Source organism: Neovison vison, chromosome 3 (assembly GCF_020171115.1).
Source record: "Neovison vison isolate M4711 chromosome 3, ASM_NN_V1, whole genome shotgun sequence".
NCBI classification, from domain to species: domain Eukaryota; kingdom Metazoa; phylum Chordata; class Mammalia; order Carnivora; family Mustelidae; genus Neogale; species Neogale vison.
In genome coordinates this window covers 90,177,871-90,193,352 of record NC_058093.1, presented here as the reverse complement: position 1 = coordinate 90,193,352, position 15,482 = coordinate 90,177,871, and the positions used below count along the sequence as shown (strand labels likewise).

The 15,482-nt window shown below is 33.9% G+C and overlaps 1 protein-coding gene across 1 annotated transcript in view; it reads right to left on the bottom strand.

Annotated features, from left to right (window-relative positions):
* The window catches only part of LRP1B (LDL receptor related protein 1B), a 1,985,448-nt gene that overhangs the window by 790,505 nt on the left and 1,179,461 nt on the right, over positions 1 to 15,482 (bottom strand). The window contains exons 12-14 of the mRNA XM_044242553.1: positions 11,041 to 11,221; positions 3,641 to 3,860; positions 1,551 to 1,740 (exon numbers count right to left, since the gene is read on the bottom strand). Coding sequence (XP_044098488.1) covers positions 1,551 to 1,740; positions 3,641 to 3,860; positions 11,041 to 11,221 — 591 coding nt within the window. The remainder of the gene's footprint in view (positions 1 to 1,550; positions 1,741 to 3,640; positions 3,861 to 11,040; positions 11,222 to 15,482) is intronic.

Here is a 15,482-nt window from a genome sequence, read left to right as displayed (position 1 = left end):
TTAAGGCCTCTGCCTTCAGATCAGATCATGATCTCAGGGTCCTGGGATTGAGCCCCGCATAGGGAATCTCTGCTCAGCAGGGAGCCTGCTTCCTCCACTCTCTCTGCCTGCCTCTCTGCTTACTTGTGATCTGTCAAATAAATAAATAAAATCTTAAAAAAAAAAAAAAAGATTAACACCTTCTACAGAGAATGGAAATGGGAAATGGGATTGTATACTGATTACTGTAATAAAATCCAGGAAATCAATGATTGTGAAATTAAAGGGAATAACAATTGGGAAATGAAGGCCCTACAGGAAATGAGAAGAGTTGTTCCTTTTCAGGGTCTTGCCTCCAGTTCAGGGTAAACTCTCAATAATGGTTGGGGATGGGAGGAGGTAAGGAGCAGGATGGATATGAATGTCATAGAAAACATTACCATAATATCTATCTAGACAATTGTCACTATCTTTCATTACTTGTCCAGAAATATACCTTATTCCACTTCAAATAATTTCACTTTTATTCTTTTTTGAAGATTTTCTCTTTCATTATTTATTGAATTTCTCATTCTATATACTTCCATTATTTTATAAAGTTGTATTTGTATCCCAATGAGGCAATTTTAATATAGTAGGAAAAAAAATACAAGCACTTCAATGAGAAAATTTGCTTTTAAAATCTCTGATTTAGTTGAAGTACCTTAAAAAAAGTCTTTTACTACTGGATAACTTTCTATTGACAATATATGCATTGAAAAACTCAGGATATTATTTTTTCTTTTTTTTCTTTTTTTTTTTTAGGATATTATTTTTTCAAACAAAATTTATTGAAATGTATGCTCATTAAATTTTCATAAGAATATCTCCATAAATAAAAGGAACTGTGACAATTTAGATTCATAACAAAAGTCTACCACATTATTTACTAAGCTGTTTCTATGTTTAATACCTAAATTTTGAGTCAAGCAATTTGTAGATGGTCTAATATTGATAACTCATGTAGGTAAAATATATGATAATATCTGATTTTAATAAGACATGGATATCATATGTAGATTATTTCCCTTTCATAATATCTAAAATATTTAAACGTTCCTTAAATGGACATGAAACTTATCAGATAAATATAGTAACACACTTTTTATGTACTCTTCTCATAGTATGACTTATTTCAAAATATTTTCACATAATACTTCCTTCCTATGAAAAGTTTTTCTCACTGCTCACAATACTTAAACTTTATTAAATGGATTTTTTTTTTAATTTTTTACTTTAAATATCAGACTACTTCTGTCTTCCTTAATCTAAGTTACCTGAAGATGACATGAAGAAGGAGAAATCCTTGAATTTCACTCAGATAGAATTAACCAGTTACTCACTTGGGCTATTTTGAACAATAAATAATAAAAAGTTATGGTAACAAAGTCTAAGATTTGATTTACTTTGGAGTAACTGGACACTTTTTTTCATAAAACTTCAGCAACACAGACAAAAGCAAAGATTTTGCAAACACTGTGAAGTATTACCGTAGGTAGATGTCAGTAGAATTTTTATATAGTTTTTAATACCTTGTTGCTTTCGTGGATCATAAATCTGCAGCCCAAACAGGGGTGGTCTTTCACGCCTCAGTAATGTCACCTCATTTGTTACCAAATCTAGCTGAAAAATGGAACCGTTCATATAATCAGTCCAGAACACATAATTCCCATGATGCGACAGTCCGAAAGGATGGTTCAACTCTTTCCCACTGTAAACAACCTGTAAAATATAAACACGTTGCGAAAAATCAGAACTGACCTTTGAAAATGTAACTAAACTTTTAGAGCAAAGGATATCCAAATAAGTATAACAGATAATGATCTAACTAATAACTAAATCCACTTGAAAATGGATTTCACAATGTGAGCTTATTTTCCTGTTTTTAGGACATGGTATTTGAAGAAGATCACTTGTATTTCATCCATTTAATTCCTTTCATATATGACATTACTCATATGGTCAAGAAATGTAAACATTAAAATGACTTTGCTTGACACTCTTTCCTGCTCTTTTTCCTTATGATATTCCAGTATCATAACCTGGAATGGAAATTGATCTGAGCAATTAGTGTATTGTGACATTATGTATTGTGATATCACTTATCCAACAGCCAAAGAATAAAAAAAAATTGTCTTACAACATTGGGAGTGAAAGGGATTCTCCTACTTAATTGTGCCAAAGCAAACTGAAGAGATCTAGGAAATGATTAGGAGGGAGGTGAAGTTTTTAATTTTGAACATAGAAACATTATTAGTAGTAAGTAGATAAACAAGACTCACTGGCTCATTTCAGTTCTGGTTTTCTTAGTATATTCTTTATATTCTAGTTGTATTTTGTTTTGGTTTAACTAGAGCAATCCTATGATAAGTGCTGTTTGATACAGAGGCTTGTAGAAGAGGAATAAGGAATCACACCTCCAATAATACCTTTCCACTGTTCACCATTTATAAAATGATATTGTATAGAACCTGAAAAAGCATTTTGTACACACTCCATTTAATATTAAAGAATTGAAGAAGTTATCTAAATAATGTGGGGTTAAAAATTCAATTTTTGCTATTACCTGAATTCTTTATACCACATATTCATATACTGAAGAATTAAGTTTTTTTACCTTATTTTCTCACCTCCATGAAGGCTAAAATATGCTAGCCATTACAATGCTGTCCATGTGGGGTACATATCAATATCTTTAGAGGAATCATATTTATCTGGCACCTATTAAGTATGTGACATTAGGTTAAATGGCAATCAATTTTACTATTTGGGGAAAAATACTAAAAGCAAGGTTAGAGTCAACCAATGACTGAGGCAGTCTTAATTGATTACTGTACTGTTTATCTCCCAAACAGAATTCATAATGAGTAGGCTTGGCCAATGGTGCAGTCTTTCTCTCCAAAAAGAAAGCATTTCGATCAATGGAAGCATTTTGATCATTTCTAACATTCCATTTCCTATCATTTAACTAAAGAGTTAAAGTCAGTTGATAGTGTTATATGCACTCAGGCTATTATAAGATAAGATAGAGCTGTGCAGTTTTGTCAACACTGCCCTTTTTGGCACCTAGTCAACTCCATCCTCCGATTTACCCAAGAATTTCCAAATTATTTTGCAATGATCCTACCAAAAGAGGCAAGAAGAAGTTGATATTTATTCATAGCAATAGGCTTGAAGTCAAGTTCATTTTGTGTTTCAACTCCACTGCCATGAAGGTCTTTATTTAAATAAATGTAGTATAATTACTTTTTCATAATGTAGAGGTTAAATTTCACCTGCAAATATTAAAGATACTTGAATAGTGTTGGGTTGCTTGGTCATAGCAAACTCATAAATAATTGAGAAAAGCTGCATTTTAAAACAGGTCTGATATTCTGAGAGCTTCTTTTTAAAATCCCATAAATCCTGGCATACCACAGTGAGCCAGTCCTGGTCTCCCGGAGGCAAGTGCCAGCTGCACTACTTAATGCTCAGCCTCCTTTAGCCACCCCACAGAGACTACTGGCAGCCACCTCAGAGGGGTAAAAATAAACTTGAAAGTATTTTTAACACAACACAACAAGGCTCTGTGAAGAAGCAGCCTGTGAGTTTAAAAAAAAAAAAAGCAGTATTTTTCTTTTACCTTCCTGTGAGTTCCATTCAAAAACACTTTTTCAATATGATCATAATAGGCGTCACACCAGTATAATGTGTTGGTGTGAGAGTCCAGAGTTAAACCGTTTGGCCACAGCATCTTTGAAGTCACAAAAATCTGCCGATTGAAGCCATCCATCCAGGCCTTCTCGATCCTTCCCACGCTGTCATCTATTTCATCTTCCTCCCAGTCTGTCCAATACATCCAACTAAGACATTACAAACAAGAGTGCACACATGTTATTTCAAACAGCCGCCATACAGAGGGATGCTTCTCTAGATTGGGCACTGCCCTAAAATCGAATTACATTCTGATTTCTCCTCCTATCTAAATGCTCATCTGCCAAAACGAGGGGGCATCTGTGGAGTCCTCGGGGAAGTACAGATGTGTTCACTGAAGCCACATTCAGACACATCACAGAAAACCCACTACCGCACTCACTGGTCCCATTTGTTATTTAGCCTAACACGAAGTGCCAAATACTGATTTTCTTTGGTGTTGATACCAAGCTTGGAAAATGATTTTCAAAGCATTCCTATTTTTAAATGTTGTCCACTTCAGAAAACATATAATCAATTATGTGCTTCTGAGAACACATGGTGCCGTTAACGATCTACTCCAGGCTTTATTTAATCTCAGTTGAATTATTATTTTGTAAGACAGACAACTGGATTGTCTTTGTACTAAAGGGTATGGTCATACTGGGTTTATCTGGCCAAGTCTAATTTGTCTTCCTCATGCAAATTATCTCTGCTTTATTGCTGCTTATTATTACCTCAAAACCCACAGAAGATGATTTAGCGGCGCATAAGTTTAATAACATCGGGTTGACTGACCTTGAGATTTTGAGGTTTAATTTCTATCTCAAACAAAAGCTTCTGCCTTTAAAAACAAGTCTTTAGTGTAAGCTATAACAGTGGGAAAGGGGGCCTTGAGCTAATGTTCTAATTCCCTCATGAATAAGGTTAAAACCCTCCACAAATGTTGCTCCAGGGTCATGTGAAAGTTCTGGAGTTATTAATTAAAGTGTAGGTTTTAATTCAGTCACCTCATCTACAACTTTATAAAGCTCTAAAGCTTTTCTAAGCTGCTGACCCTAAAAGTACCCTTAGTAGATCCTCTGCCTCCACATTTTGTGGACCCTAAAGAATTTCTGAGGTACTTTGGGAAAAATCTGTTTCTCTGACTAAAAAATCCTACTGTGATCTAAACAGGAAGATTTGGAACAACTGAGGATGTAACACACCATTCTCTATTTTATACCAGTTAAGCTTTTTAAAAATTCCCTTAACAGTTTAAAATAATGTTGATATGTCTTTTTAGACCTAAGGAAATATATTGAGATTGGTGAACTTTATTAAGTAAAAATACATTCTAATCCTAGAAATAAACATGGAAATATGTTTATCTTGCATCCAACATGTTCTTCAAGTGGTCTTATTATTGGAACAAATTAGGAGCAAACAGGATAGTCATTCCATTTGCTCTAGTCCTATGTTTATTGGATATAACTAGTTGACTTCTACTGTATAAATCAACTATGTAAAAGAGAAATATACAACTTTTATCTTTATTAATACTGCATGAAATCTTACATATGGTTAGTCAATGCAGTTTTATTGTTGTTGCTAATTTACAATTTGTTAAAATTGCAATTATCTTCCCCTATAGGTTTCGTCTCTCTCTCTTTTTTTTTTCTTTGATTCTCCAACCCAAATTGCATATACATGCAGACACATACATGAGGGGTAATTCTGGTGAATCTAAGCATAATTTATATTCTTTTGGTATATAGAAATCATTGTTTGTGATCTGATCCATTATCTAAGATTATTTTTATTCAAACAGAATATAAGAAAAAATTTAAACAAGGGTGCTAATCTAACCAAGGCTAGGTATGTGATCATCATCTATCAATTTCATTACATGATGAAATGTTATATTGTGGAAGCCTTATAATCAGTATGAAAGTGGTGATTCCTAAACATAGGAAATAGGAAATATAACCTATAAAGTAAGCAGAAATATAAATATTTTTATATGTAGAACTCAGGTATTCATTAAATAAATATTAGATTAAGTAAGCCTTCTGCTAATATGGAAAGAAAAATTGCACCTCTATTTTTCAAGTCCTATTCAAATACAATTATTTGATGAAGTCTATTTCTACCCTTTTTGTGAAAATAAGATCTTTCCTTTGTTTCTTAGTGACATTTCTTTTTAGTTTTTTAAATAATGTTTATTGCATTTATGCCTTATGTGATATTTAATGGTGTTACATGTCTGATGGTTTTGATTAACAATTAAAAATTAAAATTATTAATGGCAGGGATTATTTCTTATTCGTATTGTTACCCTATAACACTTAGGTTACATTTGTTGATATTGATCATATCAATTATATTATATTAAATTATATTATATTAAATAAAATAAAATAATATATTATATTATGTGGTTGCCTAGACATATTTAAATCATTAAGCACTTCTATGCCATGGAAAAAAAACATAAACTTTACTGTTAAAAAAAAAAAAAAACTCAATTTAGTGCTACCATAATAGCTACTGTTAACTAGAGGGTGTGGCACTATTAATTGAGATAGGGATACCAGAGATCATGTTTGAGGGGAAATACGCCCTTAGCTTTGGACGTATTACTAAAGGTAATATTTTGAGAAGTCAGGACTGGAGACACAGGTTTCTATGTTACCAATATAAATTGTGAAGTGCGAAATTACTGGAAAGGTGGGAATTCATCTGTAGCTATCAGTTTGAGAAACAGTGCCATCATGACCAATTCTTCCTCCAGCTTTTTCCCCATTTCTACAACTGTTGAGGCCTGACAATTCCATTCTTTCAGAGTCTCTTTATTCAATCCCCACTTTTCTATTTCTATTACAAATGCTGTACTCTGTCTTTTATCCTGTTTCAAATGGAACTTCTAATAGGTTGTTCCCATACAACTATCATATTTCTATTACTTGTCTTCCTAAATCATGAATTGAAAAATGTGACTTTTATTCTCAAAACCTTCCAATTACTCTGCTGTCAGAAGAAAAAAAATCCCATCTTTTAACCCCAACATTGAAGATTTCTGCATATTTCTAGTTTCATCTCCTACTATGTTCCTTCACATACCCTCTGCCCTAACCTTAGTGAACTCATCTCATCTCAAAACTGCCATTAACATCCTTGCCTCTAAACACATACTGAAAATGTCCTGTCAGAGTCCAGTGACTAACCTTATGACTGCTTATGACTGCACATCCTAAGCCCCTAAGACGAAATCTACTCATGAGAAATCCTATTCATTCTCTGAAGCTCAATTCTGAATTGAAAACCTCAATGATTTTTTGAAGAACATTATTTCATTCTACTTTATTTTATATGTGATTTGTGTGTGCACGTGTGTGTACACCAAGCACAACATGTTATAAACTCTTTGAGGGCAATTACTGTCTTACTGATTTCTATTGCTCTATACGGTAGTTGATCAAGAATATATTTTAATAAAGAAATAAATGAACAAATTTTTACTGATTCTGTCATTGTTTATGAAACTTTGGATAAAGCTTAGCTCTGAAATGAGTAATTTTTGTTAATTGGCTATTATAGTAGGAAAACCCTGAAATTCTTTCCTCTTGTATACAGTTACAAATAGGTATTATCATAGGAAAAAATGTAAATAAATCAAGTTTCTCATTTTTTTTATTTTTTTCAATTTATTTATTTTCAGAAAAACAGTATTCATTATTTTTTTGATGTTCTGTGAAGTTATATTGTGCCTATTTTAAGTGGACTTTCCAAGGTAAAGTTTTGTCTTCTTTTTAAAAAATTATATTATGGTCAAACAATTATTTGGACAATTAAATTCACACAATTATACTGTTATTTTCCAATCCATTCTCCATAGAACAGTCAGATTAGATTTTTTTAAATATGTATTTAAGTCTCACTTCCCTATTCCACACTTGCACTGAAGACAAAGAACAAAGCTCTCATCCACGCAGACAAGATCCTGCTTCCTTTCCAAACACATCTTTATCATTTCTTCCCTTGCTATCAACAGTTCAGCTCCACTGTCCTTATCTCAGTTCCTCTGATAGTCAAGCTTTTACCCAACTTAAGATCTTCAAATGTACCATTTTCTTGATCTGAAATACTCTTTTCCTCACTGTCTATTGATGATTCATTTCCTATAGTTAGTGAAGTCTTGATTTAAAATATGCCTCCTTAAAAAAGAAAAATATATATATATAATCTAGTTAAAAAATGACATATCAGATAAAGGACTAGTGTCCAAAATCTATAAAGAACTTAACAAACTCAACACCCAAAGAACAAATAATCCAATCAAGAAATGGGCAGAGGACATGAACAGACGTTTCTGCAAAGAAGACATCCAGATGGCCAACAGACACATGAAAAAGTGCTCCATATCACTCGGCATCAGGGAAATACAAATCAAAACCACAATGAGATATCACCTCACACCAGTCAGAATGGCTAAAATCAACAAGTCAGGAAATGACAGATGCTGGCGAGGATGCGGAGAAAGGGGAACCCTCCTACACTGTTGGTAGGAATGCAAGCTGGTGCAACCACTCTGGAAATAAGCATGGAGGTTCCTCAAAATGTTGAAAATAGAACTTCCCTATGACCCAGCAATTGCACTACTGGGAATTTACCCTAAAGATACAAACGTAGTGATCCAAAGGGGCACGTGCACCCGAATGTTTATAGCAGCAATGTCCACAATAGCCAAACTATGGAAAGAACCTAGATGTCCATCAACAGATGAATGGATCAAGAAGATGTGGTATATATACACAATGGAATACTATGCAGCCATCAAAAGAAACGAAATCTTGCCATTTGCGACAACATGGATGGAACTAGAGCGTATCATGCTTAGCGAAATAAGTCAAGCGGAGAAAGAGAACTATCATATGATCTCCCTGATATGAGGAAGTAGTGATGCAACATGAGGGCTTAAGTGGGTAGGAGAAGAATCCATGAAACAAGATGGGATAGGGAGGGAGACAAACCATAAGTGACTCTTAATCTCACGAAACAAACTGTGGGTTGCTGGGCAGAGGGGGGTTGGGAGAAGGGGGGTAGGGTTATGGACATTGGGGAGGGTATGTGCTTTTGGGTAAATTGGAAGGGGAGATGAACCATGAGAGACTATGGACTCTGAAAAACAATCTGAGGGGTTTGAAGTGGCGGGGGGGTGGGGTACCAGGTAGTGGGTATTATAGAGGGCACAGCTTGCATGGAGCACTAGGTGTGGTGAAAAAATAATGAATACTGTTTTTCTGAAAATAAATAAATTGGAAAAAAAAATATGCCTCCTTATAGAGGCCTTTCTGCAAACCTACTGAAATTGCTCTACCTGTTAGTCGCCATTATGTCATCCTATTTGTTCTCTTCCTGCATTCTGGTCTGTAAAAATTACATTAGATGTTTATTTGGTATTTCTTTCTTGCTCTATCTGCCTATCCCCCACCTTGAAGATAGCAGAAGATGCTTCACAAGGTTTAAAGCTATGCCTGTTTTGTTAACTATATACCTAGAGCAAAATTCTGGGAATAGTATATTGCTAGGGGGAAAATGTATGTATATGCAAATATATATGCATTATATACTACATACACACATATGTGTTTTTCAGGTTGGTGCACAATAGAAAATAGAAGATGTCTAATGCAAAAGGTATAAGAGTCATTCTTTGTAACACCAGAGGCAAATATAGGGTCAGCTAGCAGACATTACAGAGATGCAGATATTGCCTTAATAAAAAGAAAAAAAAAGTCAACTGGAATTGCCCCCAAATACTACAAACTATGTAGATGTTATAGGTTTTCAAATCCAAGTTGGATGTCTGCCTATTAGGAAACTATTGAAGGGGATTCTTGAATTTGAATAGAGAGATGGGACTAGTGGCCTCTAAATTCCTTTCTAAATCACATGATTCTATGACCTCCATATTTGCGTTATCTGTGTGAGCACCACAAATACTCTTTAACTCTATAACAAAATATTTCTCTAACAGAATACTGAGCAGGAAGATTCTGTTTTAAGATATCTTGCTTCAAGTATATTTAGACAGTCTGTAATAAATAGTTTCTCTTAAAATTAAGATTGCCTTGATTTAAAGGTCAAATAGATGAGTTGGTTTAAAAGTTCAGGAATAGGACAGATAATTATAGAATTCACATATAAAATTACTAGAAGTACTTTATAATTATGTCTTATAAAAAAACATACAGTTGTATCATCCATTGCTTAAATGTTGGCCTTGGAAGAAGTACCTTAATTGTATTTATTTGGAGCTATTCTCAACACAAACAATTCTAGGAACTACAATCTGGTGATCTCAGTTTATTAGGGAGCCACAGTTTTCCTCTGCAATTGAGTATTATTCTATGTGTGTAGTAAGGAATACAGTATATTTGATTTGTTATGCTATTTTGAAAGAGTGTGATGTAAGAGATGGGAGGGATAAACATCACATATAACAATTGTACACTTAGAATATGTAATTCATTCATTTACTTCTGACATTCTGTTAAGAATGTTCACATTCTTCAATATTTCTAGATATATGGTTTTGTTTGTATTCAGGTAATATCTCTGAATAAAAATCAAAGAAAATATATTCCTGAGAATTTCACAAACTATTCCATCCTAAAACAAGTAGTACATTGTACAGAATGATTGCACTATAAGAAAACTGTGGTTATTTCTAGAATTATGTGATCACTAATCTTAACTAGTAAAAAGTAGTGGAATATAGTGACTGAGTAAATTTTTGGAGACAGACTGATGGGATTTAAATACCTACTTGGTCACTTAATAATTTAATGGTCTTTGTAAATCAGTTATCAATTTATTCTTTGTAAGGCAAAGATGAGAATAGCAACTAGTTCAAAAGATTATTATAAGGATTACAGCAGATAGTGAGCCCATTTAACAAAATGCCTGCCCCACAGTAAGTGTACCCAAAAAAAAAAAAAAACCACACACACACACACACAAAACTTTTCTATTTTCCGAATACATTAAATTTTAATATCCTTTAAAAATTAAATTGATTGATTCTCTCAATTGATTATTTATCTTGGTGTCAGACAGTCTAAAATGGAGAATTATGGTCCTTGTCTGAGTAAATCAAGTAAATATATCCTTTACACAAATAATCCATTTATTTCAGTTAAATGTATTTTGACACATTTATTTAGCACATTTTCTACAAGAGAAAATCATTAAATGAGTAACTTTTCCAATTCAGGTCATTCATGTGTGGATTTAAATCAAACCTGTTACTACTAAATATATTAAAACAATATTTTCCTCATATCAAACTGATCAACTATCACATACCCATTAACAGGATCCACCACAATCCCTCTGGGATGGGACATTTCTCCTTCTAAAAGAGTCTTCCGACTCTGAGAAGCTTTTTCCAGCCTGGCCACATTAATGGTCTTCCTATGGCCATCGTTTGTCCAGTAAAGGTTATTTCCAATCCAGTCCACAGCAATGCCTTCCACGTTATCCAGATCTGTAAAAAGAAAAAAAAAATAAGAGAGCAACACATTTTACAATAGTGCCCACTGTTATGTTCTAGTTAAGAAAATGTTTAATTCAAAAAGGGATGAATTCTGATTCATGGATTTTTTATAGTGTGATTTTGGAAAGTGTCATTCCATGGCATATTTTTTGGTTTTATTTTGAATGCCATTTTATGAATGACAGGCCCTATCTTGACATATTTTAAATGAAACAGTGATTGGAAAATATAAGGGATGACACAGCAAAGGGAGAAAGTTCTCAGAACATAAATAGAGTGATACAGACTATTTAGAAAAAAAAAATCAGGTAGTATGAACAAGTACTATGCTCAAAAAGTAAGCATTTCGAAACTTGCAAAATGTAATCTGAGTAATCAAAATAATAGGAATGCTCTCTTGCTAAGAGATGAACAGGTCCAGCAGAAGCACACCTTTGAAAGCCCTGAACAGGTTTTCATTATGGAACTGCATGAACAGTGAATCCCAAAGAAATATGGAAATCATTCTCTATATTCCATTATTTTATTCTACTAAATTTATTTATTCTATCTCTACTCAGAGATACTCTATATTCTATTATTCTAAATAAAATCTTATTTTTAAAAGGACACTATTCAGACGTCTGTAAAATACAGGCAGTAGTAATTCAAAGGAATGTTATAAATATATAACCTTATATGAGTTCAACTAATTCAAACCCTCCACAGAAAGGAAAATGCCAACACTTTAAAGTGAAGGGTTATCATTTATTATCACACAAGAAGTGGTAGAATTGGAACAAAAATCCAAGTCAGATGATCCCCAGTGCAGAGATCTTTAAAACTGTGCTATTCCTGGGTTGAGACCTACCCCCACTTTTCGCCGTTTGATGAACAACCTTCCAAACTGTCCACAGCATCATAAAGGTATTTCCATTTCTCTATTGCTTAAGAAATTACTGTGAACTCCTTTTCTTCTCTCAAAACCAAAGGCACCTTTGTCTCTTTCCCTCCCAGGGATGAGGTAGAGAATGGGAGCTTACTGGACAAGGCTGATTGACATGCTACGGGCACATCTCCCTGACACTCCCTCATATGCACATGTAATAAATATTTACCATTATTCTATTTTTTAATCATGACCTTCCTGGCCTTGGAGAAAAATAAAATTTCTTTGATGACCCTTTTTGCTCATCAGCATGTACCCTGACTCAGGATAGCTAATACAATGTGCGATTTGATCTGACTGAAAATCCCATTATAGTGAATCAGATATGTTCTCAATTTCACTAAGCTCTCTGCTTCATTACCATCCGGTATGAGCCATTTTCACAGGTTAATTGTGTCTATGCTTAGAAAAAAAGTTTAATTTTGTCTTTACTTTATTGACACTTAATTTCACTGAGCATTTTCCTGCTCTGGCATAATGGAAAAATAATAGCTGTTTATTCTTTTTCCTTTATATTTATTAATAGTCTGTGGCTGATTTTTATCTTGTTAGTCGGTTTTCAAAAATTGTATTACATTTGAAATCTACTCCAGCATGAACACTTCCATCTTCAACAGCCCTCTTATTTTTATAACTTTCCCTTTTAACATCTAACTTGACTCTTCTTATTTGCAATACTATGTGGATTGAAATTTTTCTTCCGACACTTGGGTAAGCAACTTGGTCATTTTGATCTTTAATTTCTCCACTCATTAAGTGAAGTTGATCACAGCACCTACACCACAGGGTGATAGCAAGGGGTAACTTAGCTCCTGTATGGAAAGCACTTAGCATACTGCTAGCAATACTGTTAATTCTCAAAATATGTTAGCTTTCAATAATCTATCAGGATTAAAAAAAATTCTACATATGTCCTGGCTCTTTTATTTATGAGTGTTACTTAATAGAAATATTCCTCATATTTTTCTCTCTGGAAATTATTTTATAATAAAATTTCCTTGCATTTTGACCAGTGGCCAACTTTACCTAGAAATAGTGTATATAGAGTCAGTAAGAGTGAAATGGAATTGAATTCCAAAATCGGGAGGATTCTGTCCCTCATTATATCGTTTGTTTTTCTTTGGAAAATGAAATGTTTGAACAGCATAAAGGAGTGACTAGGATCACTAGTTCTGAAATTACAAGGCCCAGCCTCTGCCACTCACCATATCTCTGAATGAATTACTTAACCTTTCTTTCTTCAATTTCCTAATCTTTAAAATGGGTGTGATGATAGTGATTAACTCATAGGATTGTTTTAGGATTAAAGGAATGAATATATGTAAAATACGTAAAATAATGGTTGGCATATGGTAAATGTTACATAAATATTATTAGTATTATTACCACTAATATGATTACCATTATAATTTTCCCTTTTGCGACCTGTATAGTCTATTAAGATAGCAATGAAACAATTAGTTTAGTGGTTCTTTTTAAAGATTTATTTATTTGAGAGAGAGAAAGAGAGCATACATGTGGGGTGGGCAGAGGGTAAAGAAGACAGAGAATCTCAAGTAGACACCTGCTTAACACTGAGCCCAAAGTAGAGGTCAGTCTCACAACCCTGAGATTATGACCTGAGCCAAAATCAAGACTCAGACACGTAACTGACTGAGCCACCCAGACACCCCCAGCCTAGTATTTTTGAGCTGTGTGTGTGTGTGTGTGTGTGTGTGTTTTATTTATTTGTTTTCCACTATGGGAAGAATAAGCTTGAATACAATTCAAAAATAAAGAAACTCATAAAACAGTCTATGTGCAAATTGGGAATCTTTCTAGGCTATCTTTAACAAGGTATGGAGGGATTTCTTTTCTGGTGGGACAAAGACTGAACAATTAGAGAATCCCTTTCAACAACTATACATTGATAAGAAAAGTATTTTGACTTTGTACCATATGGTACCTGCCTTTAATGAGCCTATGATTGATGGAGCACTAAGACATAGAACATTGGTGTTATGCACATTTGATTTTTTCTAATTGAAGAAAGTTTGGTTGGAGCCTGCATGTAGTAGACTATTAGGAACTCTATGACCAAATCCTTCAACCAGGTGATCAGGACATATGAAAACTGATGTCACACAAATTTCAAACAAGCACAGATGATTACAGAGATATGGATTTCCAGCTTGAGAAAACACATAACTTCAAATATAGGAAAGGTATTTGATAAAGTTGGTAAAAAAGTAGATTGCTGGAGTAGATTGCTTTGATATCTTTGAGTACAGTTCAAGTATTTAACATTCCAAAATCAACATTCACTACAATATTATTAGTAGTAGTATATAACTAATAGCAAACAAAGATTACAAATGTGTTTTTTTTAATCTGGCAAAATTGCCCTTAAGTTTAACATATTATACTCATTTTCATTTATCAGTAGGGAAGGACTCTTAACATGTTTGTACTCCTTCAAAACAAAAGAAAGAAAATAGAAAGAAAAAAATTGCAGTAGATAATGTTTTCTTGTAATTTTTTAAAAGATTGTATTTATTGATTTGACAGAAAGGGAGAGATAACAAGTAGGCAGAGAGGCATGCAGAGAGAGAGGAGGAAGCAAGCTCCCAACTGAGTGGGGATCCCAATGCAGGGCTTGATCCCAGGACCCTGAGATCATGACCTGAGCCAAAGGCAGAGGCTTAACCCACTGAGCCACCCAGGCACCCTTCTTATAATTTTTTAATTAATATATTTACATGTTCCATTCTAAGTCTGAATTGAGACATTTATCTATATATTTCAGATTAAAAACAGACTTTTTTTAAATTTATTTTTTATTTATTTTCAGCATAACAGTATTCATTATTTTTGCACCACACCCAGTGCTCCATGCAATCCGTGCACTCTATAATACCCACCACCTGGTACCCCGACCTCCCACCCCCCGCCCCTTCAAAACCCTCAGATTGTTTTTCAGAGTCCATAGTCTTTTATGGTTCACCTCCCCTTCCAATTTCCCACAACTCCCTTCTCCTCTCTAACTCCCCATGTCCTCCATGCTATTTGTTATGCTCCACAAATAAGTGAAACCATATGATAATTGACTCTCTCTGCTTGACTTATTTCACTCAGCATAATCTCTTCCAGTCCCATCCATGTTGATACAAAAGTTGGGTATTCGTCCTTTCTGATGGAAGCATAATACTCCATAGTGTATATGGATCACATCTTCCTTATCCATTCTTCATAAAATCTATGAAAGACCTACAGCAAATACCATCCTCAATGTGAAAAAGCTTGCAGCCTTCCCGTTGAGATCAGGAACATGACAAAGATGCCCAC